At 27.4% G+C, this 13,352-nt stretch overlaps 1 protein-coding gene across 2 annotated transcripts in view; it reads right to left on the bottom strand.

Moving 5' to 3' along the window:
* The window catches only part of Nt5c (5' nucleotidase C), a 111,453-nt gene that overhangs the window by 81,917 nt on the left and 16,184 nt on the right, over nt 1–13,352 (bottom strand). For both annotated transcript variants that reach the window (XM_075363140.1, XM_075363048.1), the window contains exons 2-3: nt 10,697–10,872; nt 9,718–9,945 (exon numbers count right to left, since the gene is read on the bottom strand). In XM_075363140.1, the coding sequence (XP_075219255.1) occupies nt 9,718–9,945; nt 10,697–10,872 (404 nt within the window). The remainder of the gene's footprint in view (nt 1–9,717; nt 9,946–10,696; nt 10,873–13,352) is intronic.

A 13,352-nucleotide genomic window follows, 5' to 3' on the forward strand; every position in this document is an offset into this window, starting at 1 on the left:
ATTTTCAACAATCCCTGAGAGTTTTTCAACATCATAATTATAATACTGCATTCTAGTTCAAATTTCTAATTTTTATATAAAAAAAAATACAATCAAATTAAGAAAAACAACATGTTTGGTAAATTCCACTCGGGTTAGTTTCACTCAGTAAAAAGTACATAAAATTCAAATAAACATAGAACAAATTTCTAACATGCTAATTGAGCAACAACCATATCAAAATACTAATAACATAAAAATAATAATTTTTTAAACTGATAGTTACCTGTTTCTGTAGATGCATAACAGTGCAACAGAGATGAAAGTGAGAAATACAAAAGATAAGAAAAAGATAGTAAATATTTGTGTGCGTTTACATTATATTCAAGAACATTATGTGTACAGCGATAATCAGGCCACCATTCGCCATTATAAAAGAAGAAAAACAAAAAATAAAAAAATAATAAAAATGAAAATAAAATATGCATGCATTATACTGAATATTTATGGTAATATAAAAGCATGTTCACAGAATTCAAGTACACAAAGTACAAATACAGAAGAATATCACTTATTAGAACAGACTAAGATAATAAGCTTCTATCAATTCATTTCTTTTTATTTTAATCATATAAGGCATTAAAAATTATTAAATCAATAAAATTTAAATGGTGCAATATTCTATTATTTATTTAAAATTGCTCTACTTCTGGGGTTCTGAGTTCAAAATAGTATGTATATATATAGTATATTAATAGTATGTATATTCCCTTTACTCCTGGGTGGTTCAGTAACTTTGTGGTATTCTCCGATTAATAAAAATAGTTTTTTTTTTTCAAAATGCTTTCTATTTTTAAGAATAAGTAAAAAAAAATAATAGTTTTAAAGAGTCTGAAACCTCTTGCTTCCAACAGTAAGCCTCTATCTTTCTTAAACAAATTTAAAAAAATAAAACATTACACAAACTGTCCCCTTTTCTAATGTGTTCTACCTTCTACCAAAGGCAGGTAAAAAAAACAAACTCAAACTTATAAGTGTTATAGGTTCAGAACTATCTATCTTTCAATCCTATATCTCTAACATTCAAATTCTAAGATATTCTATCTATTATGATTTAAAGAATTCTGTTCGAACGGGACCAGAAAAAACAAAATGACATCAAAAGTTTAAATTCTACTGTCCACCAGCTTAACCAAGGTCCCCAGACTTCTTCATTAACTGAAACTGGAATTATATTATATTTAAATCTCCTCTTTAACAGTTTTTTTTTAAAATTCATTTTATCTTGAAAAACACAAGACAACTTCAATGGTTTCAAGTAGTCTCACGACTCTTCGTATGTGAAGTATACACCCATTAATAAAAATTACTTTTGATAAGTTTGAGTTACTTGAATTCTGAGAACATCTACTTTAACTTTCTTTCATACAGTAATGCAAATTCCTGAGTCAAAACAAGAAAAAATATTCATAACATTAAAAAGATATACAAATTAAAGAGAGCCATCATACAAATAAAATATTAATAATAACTTTTTTTTTAAACATAAATAAATCAAAACAAAGTAGATATAATAAAATATAAAAAATATACTAATTTAAAATATTACAAAAAATTATGGTTTCATCAGTTGAAAATCTTAAATAAAGAAGTTTCTAGTTTTTAAATAAATGAATATCTTGCCCATCTTTACTAATTTTGCGTTTGTAAGCAGTGTTGTATCTTCTGTTTATGCACCTACAGCTTGTTATAGCTCTGAATTGATGTTACTAAGAGACCCCAATATCAGAACAATAGCCAGCTGAAATGAGGAACCATTAGTATTAAAATAACTGGTCCAGCTTGACTTCAAACTGTCTTCAGCTGCATGGGAAAGTAATTGCTAACTATGCAATAGTAAAGGCAGTTAATTTTATACGGATTTAAATACCAGATAGTGGCTTAACGGTATTCTTTAGTGGTTGGGTTTAAATTAACCACATATCACAGGAATGGTCGACCTGAGACTTTACTAATTATAATTTAATACTATAACAATCTTAATACTGATCACTTATGATCAATAACTTTCAATAATTCTAGAGATTTAGCAAATGAATACTATCAATTGATCATACTTTGGTCTTACCTAAAAAGTTTTTAAATATGTATAAATTTAGCAAAACATTCAATAAAAATAGATTAATAATACAACCCCAATTTTTATAATTTATTACAGCTGAAAAATATAAAATAAAATATTGAAGACAAACATAGTTTCATATGTTAAAATTGATTAATTTTCAATTTAGTCTCAACTCTTGATAACTCAAAAAGGTTATTCATTTTTTGGGATATATTTTACATGATTTTTTTTTTTAAGTTTATTTATGCACAGTTATGGAAATAAACACTGCATCCATGATAATAATAAACAAGTGCACCATTGTTTGATGGAATTTTTAAATAAGACAGTCAATAAGAAGGTAATGATGATAAGCAGATTTGACAACTGGTGCTTTTGAAGCAAATTAAGTATTACAACAAACTTAACAACACTATGAACATACTTTCATCTTATGCTGAAAGCTAATTTGTATTTTCATCTGTAATGTTCCAATTTTTTAAATCATAGTGTTTCTTACCAGATTGTTTTACCAAATTTAAAGTGTAAATGTTAAAATAAAATGATATAAAAACATACCTTTTTTTAATACACTAATATTATGTCAATATATTTTCAATGGCTTCATAATTATCAGGGGTGTAATTTCAACACGAAGTATAAAAGAGATTAGTGTTTCTCTTTAGTCAGATAAATTAAACAGAATGTTATTCTTTAATAAAATAATCTATCACTATAGATGACAGTAGTAATCAGAATTAAAACTGTCTTTCAAAAAAATCAGTTCTCGTAAAATGTTATTTCTGTTTAAATCTAAATGAGCACAAGCTCATTTTCAATTAATACTGTTTACATTACTTTATAATATTGAGAGCATTTAATGAAGAAACAAAAGACAACCCAGAAAATTAAAACAATGAAACATATACCTCAAGCAAATGATTAATACTAGTAAGGAAATTAATAGAATTTATAAGGTTAAAATTAAAATAAAATCACAGCATAAAGCAATGCACTGTATAACTTTTAATAATAGCCTTTAAAATGATACAGAACTTAAACAATACATCATACTAACTTACAATCAAGTAATTACTAACCAAATAAGTAAATGTTTTAATAATACTTTAAAATATTTGACTAAAAATAATGGATATAAAGTAACAGAATACATAATATAATTGAAAATAAAAGTGATTATACGTAGGATTAAATGTAACCAAAGAGAAACAATATTCTCTTTTATATTTTTAATATTCAATACGAATTTTAAAATTACATTTCTGATGATGTGAATCCACCAAAACATGCACCAATCATTAGCATCATAATTTATCAACTTTATAATGGTATGTTTTTTCTCTAATTTCATTTTATTTTAATTAATATAGTAAAAATAAACTTTTATATCTTTATTTATTTACAATAATCTAACAGTCTTTACTTACATAAAACTTATTTTTGAATAAAGTAATTTGTTTATACTTAATAAATTAGTTATTTTTGTTTAGGAAATGTACAGAAATTCATTTTAAGTGCATTTTAAACCTGTTTACAAATGTTTTTTCCAAAAATATGTATAAGTTTATGGATGAATTATAAGAAGTCAAGTGGATTTTATAACTATACCACTAAAAACCACAACAAAAATATCATGATTGTAATTTTTTTCTTTTTTGTGGTTCTTTATCAGACTTTACCACAGGTATTTATTTAATCATAAAATGGCTTGGACCAACCTTGATAACCATAAACCTAGTCGATTCAAATTTTCTTTTCAGTTTCCTTTCACATCATTAAATAAAAAAAAAAAAGAATAACTAACTCAAGTCTTTTGAGCCATAACATAATAATATCATATACATTCCAACAGGATTGGCAAATTATAGTTAAACTAGCAAGGAAATCCCTCATAACTTCTTAAGTACTCAATTTACTCTGCCTGTTTTCCTTGTTTCCTTAGTTTCTCTGAACAGAAACAGAACTTTTCAAAGAAGAAACAGTGTATATTTAGTCAACTCATTGTCTGCTTTTCTCTAGAATAGTGATTCTCAACCTTTTTAGCTCCATGATCCTCAAAAAGTAAAAAAATATATATATAATGAATACTTCATGACCCCCAACCACAACCCAATAAAACCAAGTTAAAACTATTTAGTTACATTGATAGTAACAGGTATGAACATGCATATATGAAGTGTACAAACTGAGTAATTTACAGGTTCCAACTTAATGTTTATGTGCTCCATGTAATTTGGTCTTGCTTGCATAATGTTCGCTGTGAGAGCATCATGTTCAAACATGCACATGATACGTTTAAACACGCCATGCTCTCAGCAATAGAAAAAAGGTGTAAGGGATTGTAGAACGGTAGTTTAATTTTAAATGTGAAGCGTGCATTTGTTAACTTTTAAGTTTTTTAAAGCATGTTTCATTGAAAATAATAATAATTGAAATTTTGGTTTCTTAATTTGCCATCAAATGGTGTAACTGTTTTTTTTCCCAATTAAGATTCTTATGCAAAATAGATAAATTTGTGAAAAAACTAAGTAAACCATCTACAGCCAGTGAATCAATTGGTAAAAAGGCAAGATTGTGCAATGACAGTTATTTAAATTATGATTTTACCTAATCGGATAGAAAGCCACAATGTGTTGTTTGGTTTCAAATCCTCTCTGATGAAAGCATGAAACCATCAAAATCAATTTGACACCTGGAAACTAAACACCTGAATCATAAAAGCAAACCCTTGGAATTTAAAAAAAAAAAATTACATACTTTAAGAAATCAATGAGCTTCTATTTGTAAATCAAGCCACACTGATAAAAGTACACTTGAAGTACATCTTATCTCATAGCATTTAGAGTAAGATGTCCAAATCCCATAGAGAAAACCCCAAATTGCCTGCTGCAATTGTCACCATTTTAATAGGCATAGAAGATGCAAAAATATTGAAAAAAATTCCACCTTCTAATGACATAGTATCAAGATGAATAGATGACATGGTTGCCAATGCTCGCGATCAGATAATTCAGCAAATGAGTTCAAAAGAATTTTTTTGTATTCAATTTGGTTAATCAACAGATGTGGCAATCATTTCTGTTTTATGTTTTATCAGACATGAATGTGATAGAGAAAGATCAAGCAAAGAAAATAAGTTGTTATGCAGATCAATTCCTGGTCATGTAACAGGACAATATCTTGTTGACATTTTTTATGAAGCTACCAAAAACTACAACATAGATTAGAAAAAATGTATTTCCGTATGTAGTGATGGTGCAAAAATGATATAACAAGAAAGAACAGTGAATTTCTGAAAAAATTAAAAGATTATCTTATACCAAGGGCAGAATGGACACACTCTGCTTTTTTCACAGACATGCTCTTACCATAAAAAATATGTTGGAAAATTTCATACACATTCTTTGTAAAGCTATAAAAATGATTATTAGTTAATTTTATTAAAAGTCGACCATTACAGAATAGGCTGTTGGCTACACTATGCAATCGAATTGGCAATAAGAAAGAATCTCTTCTTTTCCATACAGAAGTCAGATGTTTATTGTAAGGAAAAGTGTTAATCCAATTATTGTAATTACAAGATAAATAAATAATATTTATTAGGACACACAAACGCCATTCTCAATGTTTTTACAGAATAATGAGTATATGTTGCTGTTGGCTTACACAGCTGATGTATTTTCATGTTTAAATGATTTGAATGTGAATTTACAAAGGACATCATAAAATCATTTTATTAATGATGACAAAATTCATGCTTACACTAAGAAGCTTGATATCCGAATTATTCGTCTTTAAAACAAAAACTCTGATATGTTTCCACTCATTTCTGATTATAATGAGTAAAATTTGTATATAAAGAACTATTATTCACCACTCTTTCAATAGGAAGAAGATGTATTTGTGTGAACTAGAAATTCAGTTGGCAGAGTATTTCCTGGAAAATAAAATTTGATTTCTCAAAGAAGTGGGTAGTACTGAATCCATTTAGTGAAAATGTTGTTGCAGCTGCTAAATTATCAACTGGGATTCACAACCAGCTCATTAAAATGTCTGCTGATTAAACATTATAATTACAATTCACATCTGAAGATTTACATACATTTTGGCTTGTTCATCGAAGCGAATATGGAAATTTAGTCACAGAAGCATTGAAAATATGAATACCTTTCACAATGTCTTACCTCTGCAAAAAAAGGGTTTTTATCTATGGCTGCACTAAAAATTAAATATAGGAATCAACTTTTTTCTCTTGAAAACAATTTCAAGAGAAAATTATGATCCACATATAGAGAAACTTTTAAATGAGTAATAAACATAACCCCGTCTAACTTATTTTCTTTATATGTGTACTTATAAATATAAGTAAAATATTTGTAATAAATTATTTTTTTCCACATAAAATGAATTCATTATTGTTTACATATAAAGTTGTAGGCTAATTTTGCGACTCCCCTTTCATATCATCTCAACCTCCAGGTTGAGAAATGATGTTCTAAAATATATTGATATGCTTCCCTTACAATGTATGTGCAACTCATTTCATTAGGAAGTAGACCTTTAGAAGAATTTTGTATTTCTGTACAGTATTGTAAACCTTATTAACAATAATTTTTTATTAAAAGAAAGTTTTTTTCCTTTCAACTTTAACTTACTGGGATTTGACAATACATCCTGTATGTTTTATGCACAGTTAGATGAAGTTTTCTATAATCCTTGATAAGTCTTGAAGCATATTGAACTCAGATTTCAGGGATTTACTGCAGTATACTGAAGGCTAAAAATACTGAATAGAACCGGTGATTCCTTAAAAAATCCCACAAATAATCTAACAATAACAAATTAGCAAATCCTTCCAACACATTAAAATTTTCTTCATGCTGGAAACTCACTGGTCAGTCCTTACTGCTCTTAATTCTTAGAGTACAAATGAATAAAAACCAATCATTTTACTGCGTCAATGACAATACATGAATGGATGTATGGTAATAATATTTCAGTCCACATAATTTAAATGAAAATTTCTATATTTTATAAAAAAGTCACAGGAATCATCTAAGAGAACAATCTTTGAGATAATTTCATAAAGAAAACTAAGTAAACAGGAAAAAATTTTAAACATTAAATGTGCGAGTGAGTAAATCTATATAATCTATCTATCTATATCTATCTATCTATCTATATAATAATCTATCATGAGCAACCAGAAGTTATGCTCCTAGATTGTGAAGAGATAGTATAGTGTGTAACAATCATTACACCCAAATGTTTTCATGTCAAGTTGTATTGTTAATTAGAACCCACACGTAGAAGATGGAAGTCACAGCCAATACATCACTAATATCACCGTTTAACTGGGACTTCATCAACGCCATCTGTTGCCTTCTTCATAAAAAGGCAATCTCTTAACCATTACATTACTCCAACACCCAAAAAGCACTTATAACCGGTTAAAACATACTAAAACTGCATCTAAAAATCCATTAAAGCAAATGTAATACTACAGATAATATTTTTCAATAAAGACATTAAATTTATACATATGATCAATATAAGGATAACAATACATAATAAAAAATCTCTATTCTGTTAAATCTTACAGATTTTATTCAAATTAAGAAAGACAGTTACCATCAATTTCTTTAAGTGTTTTAATAGAAAGATAATTACGAAGGGAGTGGAAAAACTCAGGATTGATGGCAATGATTTTTGACTTTAGCATTTGGCGAGGATGAACATTTAAGGTTACCCTGGACGGGTAACTCCTGGAACATTCATCTATTTACTCTTTGGGCAACTAAAGAAATGGCACAAACAGCAACAGGTGCTTCAGTATTATTACTGAAAAGTTTAGTGGCTCTGATCTTGGCATGAAAACTGATATGCCATGAATTTCATGAATTATAAAAAATTCAGTAACTAATGATTTTCAAAACTATTAATGACTCCTAGATAAAAACTGAAGATTAAAACACTTTTGTGTCAAATGCTACAGAAGTTGTGATGAAGCTGAGAATTAATTTGCTGTTTTATTATGGAGTAAGAAAACATTATGAAAGAGGCCTCTAAATTTGCAGAGGTTAATTGATGTGTTTGGGTATCTACAGAGCTTTTAGAATGCCTATTGTTGAACTTGAGATTACTCTAGGACTACTGTAAATGGACCAGTGCATAACTACTTGACTGGAAGTATACAAAGTTATGATTGCGGAAGAGTACCATAACCAGCAACAGACACTTCCCTTCACGTGCTAAGTTTTGTCACGTACAGGCTCCTTCCTTAATAAAGTAAAATCTTCATAAAAAAACATGTAATGTGTGTTACCTGTGAGTAGCATTCTTATATCCAAATTCTATAAAAAAAAAAGTTGCGCTACAAATCGCTTATTTCTAAATAACATCAAATAAAAAAACTACGCAAATTTAGAGGACATGTTTAGACCAAAAAATAAGAATAATTAGATGGCCTACTCATAGTCAATAAGGTAAGGTCCTTGGTCTTGCTTATACAGACCATGTGCTATTCTACAGACCAGGAAAAGATACAGTACCTTACTAAGGATCTTAAATTCATCCAAAAATAAAAAGCAAGCTAATTCATCAAAATGAAAGACAGCAACTAATGGGTGGTGATACTTTTGGGATTTTACACAGAAAGTAAACAATAGCAAAATGTGGCAGAAATAAATTCAGAATTTTTTCTTTTCAGAAATAATTTTTTTATTTAATTACTTAATTTAATAACTTGAGTTGAAAATACCAATTAACAAAAAGTACCTAAAAATTATGAACAATTTGAAAAATGGGAAAATTTTAAAAATGTAATACATGTTAAAAAGGGTAAAAAGAAACAATAAAAGCACACATAAAAAAGCCAAATCATTCTAAATAAAATTGTAATAAGTAGATATCATGACAGATAAGAGGAAAAACTGACTTAAGATAACAAAAATGCTGGTGTGGCAGAGAGTTGGTGAAACCAAATTTAATAAAGGAAAATGAATGAGGTACTGTGATTAGAAGTAAACAATGAAAATCAAATGATTACATTATATGAAAAGAAGGAGGGTTAAATGAAAGATTGTACAAATTTGAGGGCAGGAAGAAAACAAATTTTGTCAAATGTTATTACATAAGAGAAAAGTCAAACACCAGAACACAGAAAATTAATATTGGATTGAAAGTCAACATTGAAGGTTGCCTTAAAATGTATTCTCAAATATAAAACAATCTTTAAAAAAATATTCGATACAATTAATCAAAATATGTGCTGATTTTAATTTTAAAGCGTTAGAACTTTCATTCAATTTCAATTTATGCAATGAGATTAGATGAGATAAGTGTGTACAAAACTATCACTACTGCACTTTAATTGCACTAAATATTATAATCCAAAGCTTAACCATATTCAAACAGTTCTTATACATGTAAAATAACACTTTTATGTATACCACAAATCTTACAATTTAAACAACTCCTTTTTATTTTAGAATATAATTTTATGTAACAGCTACATTTCCTTTGCTGGGTATATTATATAATTATATTTTATAAATAATTTAGTACTAAAAAATGAAAAGGTTAAACACAATAATAAAAGTAAATCAGATTACCTGTGAGTTCTTTCCATGAGTCTCAACCAAAGCTAATGGAATAATTTTATTTTTGTATAAAGTTAGTACTTCTTCATCAGATACCGGAGTTAAACCTCTATACACAGTACCTAACTGTATTTGTAAAAATGAATCTATTTTCATTAAAAGACCTTTTTCTATATCATAATGTAATCCTCGAACTGCAAAACCAGGCTTATACTCCAATTCTGCTATACCACGAGGATACTGTTAACAAATGAGTAATATAAAATAAAAAATGAAACATCAATGAAAGAGGTTACATTACATTAAATTTATTCATTAGAAGAATTTATTATACAATTAAATTGTGTGCACATAAAATCACTTTAGATTAAGAGCAAAGTCTAAACACATTATGATCATGGAATAAACAGTAAATGATTAGCACATAATCACTTAGTGATTTTCTGTATTAGTGCACTCTCAGTGAGCACACTGAAATACAAAATACTATGTTTACAGCTAAAAGATTTCAATTCAATCACAAATTAGACAATCATTATAACATAATCAACCTTTCCAAATGAAATCACATTAACAGAACACATATATAAAGAAATTATCTGGAATGTGCAAATATTTGGCACAGTACCAGAAAATTGTAAACTAAGACATTTAAACAAAATGCAACTTAAAATTATACTAAGCTAGGTAAAAATAATATAATAAATGAACAAATTCAACAGAATCAAATATAAAAAATGACTGTATATGAAAGAATTAACATGATGAAATTCAGATAACATAAATACTTCACCTGCAACAATATTGATAAAGAAGATTGATTAAAAGCTACTGAAGAGTCTTCTGAGAAAACACTCCCATGTTCTTAATGCCATGTTTTTTAAAGTTTAACAAACTAAGTTTAAGTTTTAACTGTATGTGTTTTTTTTAAGGTTTTTCATCACTCTCATACATGAATAGAAAAAAAAAATTTACTTGTTAAAAAATGTACCTTGTATTTATGAATAAGATTATCACGACCTAGATTGTACAATAAAAAATCCATGGATGGTTTATAAAGAGCCAGAGTGTAATCATAATCAAATCCGTAGACATTGACCTCCTCAAGATCCAATTCATTACAAGCAAAAACTCCTCTTTCATTTACATCACGAGGTAATTTCTTGGCTGGAAAACAACAAAAAATATGGTAAATACAAAATAGAATTTTATATATCATAATAAGCTGAAAATTACATGATCCATTAATACTTCAAATGTAAAACATTTTCTGCAATCAAAACCTTTTAACAAAATATTTCTTTGTTGCTGATATATGTAACGCAATAGTCATAGATTAAAATACTACTATCCAGTTAATAAAAATGTAAATATATAATTAAAATGTAGTATCCGCTAGACAACACCAATGGTGATCTTGGTAGATAAAGCCCCTGTTAGGTTTAGCAAAACTGGTTTTACAAACAGTTATATAACTACACAATGATGAACCTATTCTACTTAGCATTGCTTGCATTAGGAGTATGACCTACACAGCAATTTACAACAGAGTTTACTTAGTAATAATTTTATCTTCTTTATTTTTTATAATTATTTAGACAAATATACATATTTCTTCATATTACTTACCAAACTCTTAGTCACTTAGCTAGGAAATACTTTAACTACATTCAAATTGATCATAACCTAAATAACTTAACTTGCCAATGTACCAAAAATAATATAATAAATGAACAAATGCAACACAACCAAATATAAAAAAATGACTGTGTATAAAAAGAGTATCATGACATTCAGATAACAAAAAATATTGTCACCTACAACAATACTGATGAAGAAGCTTGAATAAAAGCTATTGAAAAATCTTCAGGGAAGACACTCCTCCCATGTTCTTAATGTCATTTTTTTTAGAGTTAAACTGTATTTCATCACCTTCATAAATTAAATTACTGTACTTCATCACACTACACATAATATACAAAAACCAATCATAATAAAAGAAAATTAATATACAAATTCAATAATCTCATTATTTTACTATTAAAATAACTAACTACAAAAGAATACTACTTTTGAAAATAACTGATCATGAATGTGCAGTATTCTGCTTTGGGGCCTCCAATCTAAATAATAATAAAAAATTTATTCAGACTAATGCTAACAGAATCTCTTTATAACAATTCATATTTTAATATTATAAAATCTTTCATTCATTAATTATATAATCTTGCATTTTATAACTTTCTCGGAAAACAAACTTATTTTTAAAGAATATCTACTTTCTTTTTGTAGACAGATTAAGATAGCTCACCTGCATAGCAAAATGTAATCATCAATTATGTATAAAGACAGAGCACTGAATTAAAAATTTTATAACAATTCTACAAAGGTAAAGTTATTACTGACCAAGGGCAATGCTCTTTATTTACAAAGAAACTTTCAAATTATCACTCGCTGGCCAGATTTAAATCTTTCTTCAGAAAAAAAAATAAGTCTGGTCATATACGTAAGAATAAAAAAAAAAAGCACAATCTAGTACTAAAGAATATACTAATAAAATTGGATACTAACACATTTAAGCAAGAGAAGAATGTTACTACTGAGCAATTAAAGCCTAGTGCTACACATATAACGGGCCTACTTAAAAAAAAAATCTCCTTACTACTGTTAATAGTATTAGTATAGTAATAGTACTGCTTGTAAATCGAGCAACCGGATCAAAATTAAAAATGTAATCAGCATATCACAGGAAAAGCATACTCTGTTTGCCCACATGTATCGAAATATCCAACAAAGAACAAAGAGTACCGTTCAAAAATTGTTCTATCTTTAGAAAAAAATTAACAAATAGAACTTTGTTCCAGAAATTCCAAAGCCATACATTTTTTGTTCATAACATATCAGTGGTATCACTAAAAATAATTAAATGGGAAGTTAATTACAATTCATAATTGAAATATATCCCATCCTTTAATGTAAACTATTTAGATGGGATTCTCCCACCTAACAATTTTCTAATGATCCCTTTTGCACATAATAAAAGTTAATAAAAAGTGTATTTCATTTTAAGATTTTTTCAAGTAAATAATTTATTAAGTAGTGCATAGCCATCTCCCACGTAAAATTAGGTAGTAATATCAGATTTCAGTTGCTAGTAATGAATGTAAAGAAATAATAATTAACACACATTTGTATATCTATGTTATTTGTAACATAAATCTATTACAATAAGGTCACTGTCAATTTTTAACATACAATGATCATAAATGATAAAGCCGTAAAACAGCAAAAAAAGAAGAAAACAAACTAAATTCTATTTGCACGACTTCATTAATGACATTCTGAAAGTAATAATTAACTCTGAATAGCATTGAAAAAGATAATTATATTTACAACAAAATGTAATAACCATGTTTTTAGAGTTCTTACAGCAGTAGATGTTTAATGATTACATAACAATGAAATTTTGTATTTTTTTCCAAGTAGAAGATAACTAACCATAAATCTCTTTAAAAAAGAAGCGAAATAAGCAATCTCAGTTTATGTCATAAAACAAGTAGTTAAATTCAGCATATCATAAAATAAATTCACAGCCACTTGCCATTAAAAGGTCAAGATAAAATTAATTGCAATTGTTATATAAATTT

The sequence above is a fragment of the Lycorma delicatula genome, chromosome 1 (genome assembly GCF_047948215.1).
Source record: "Lycorma delicatula isolate Av1 chromosome 1, ASM4794821v1, whole genome shotgun sequence".
Taxonomy (NCBI): domain Eukaryota; kingdom Metazoa; phylum Arthropoda; class Insecta; order Hemiptera; family Fulgoridae; genus Lycorma; species Lycorma delicatula.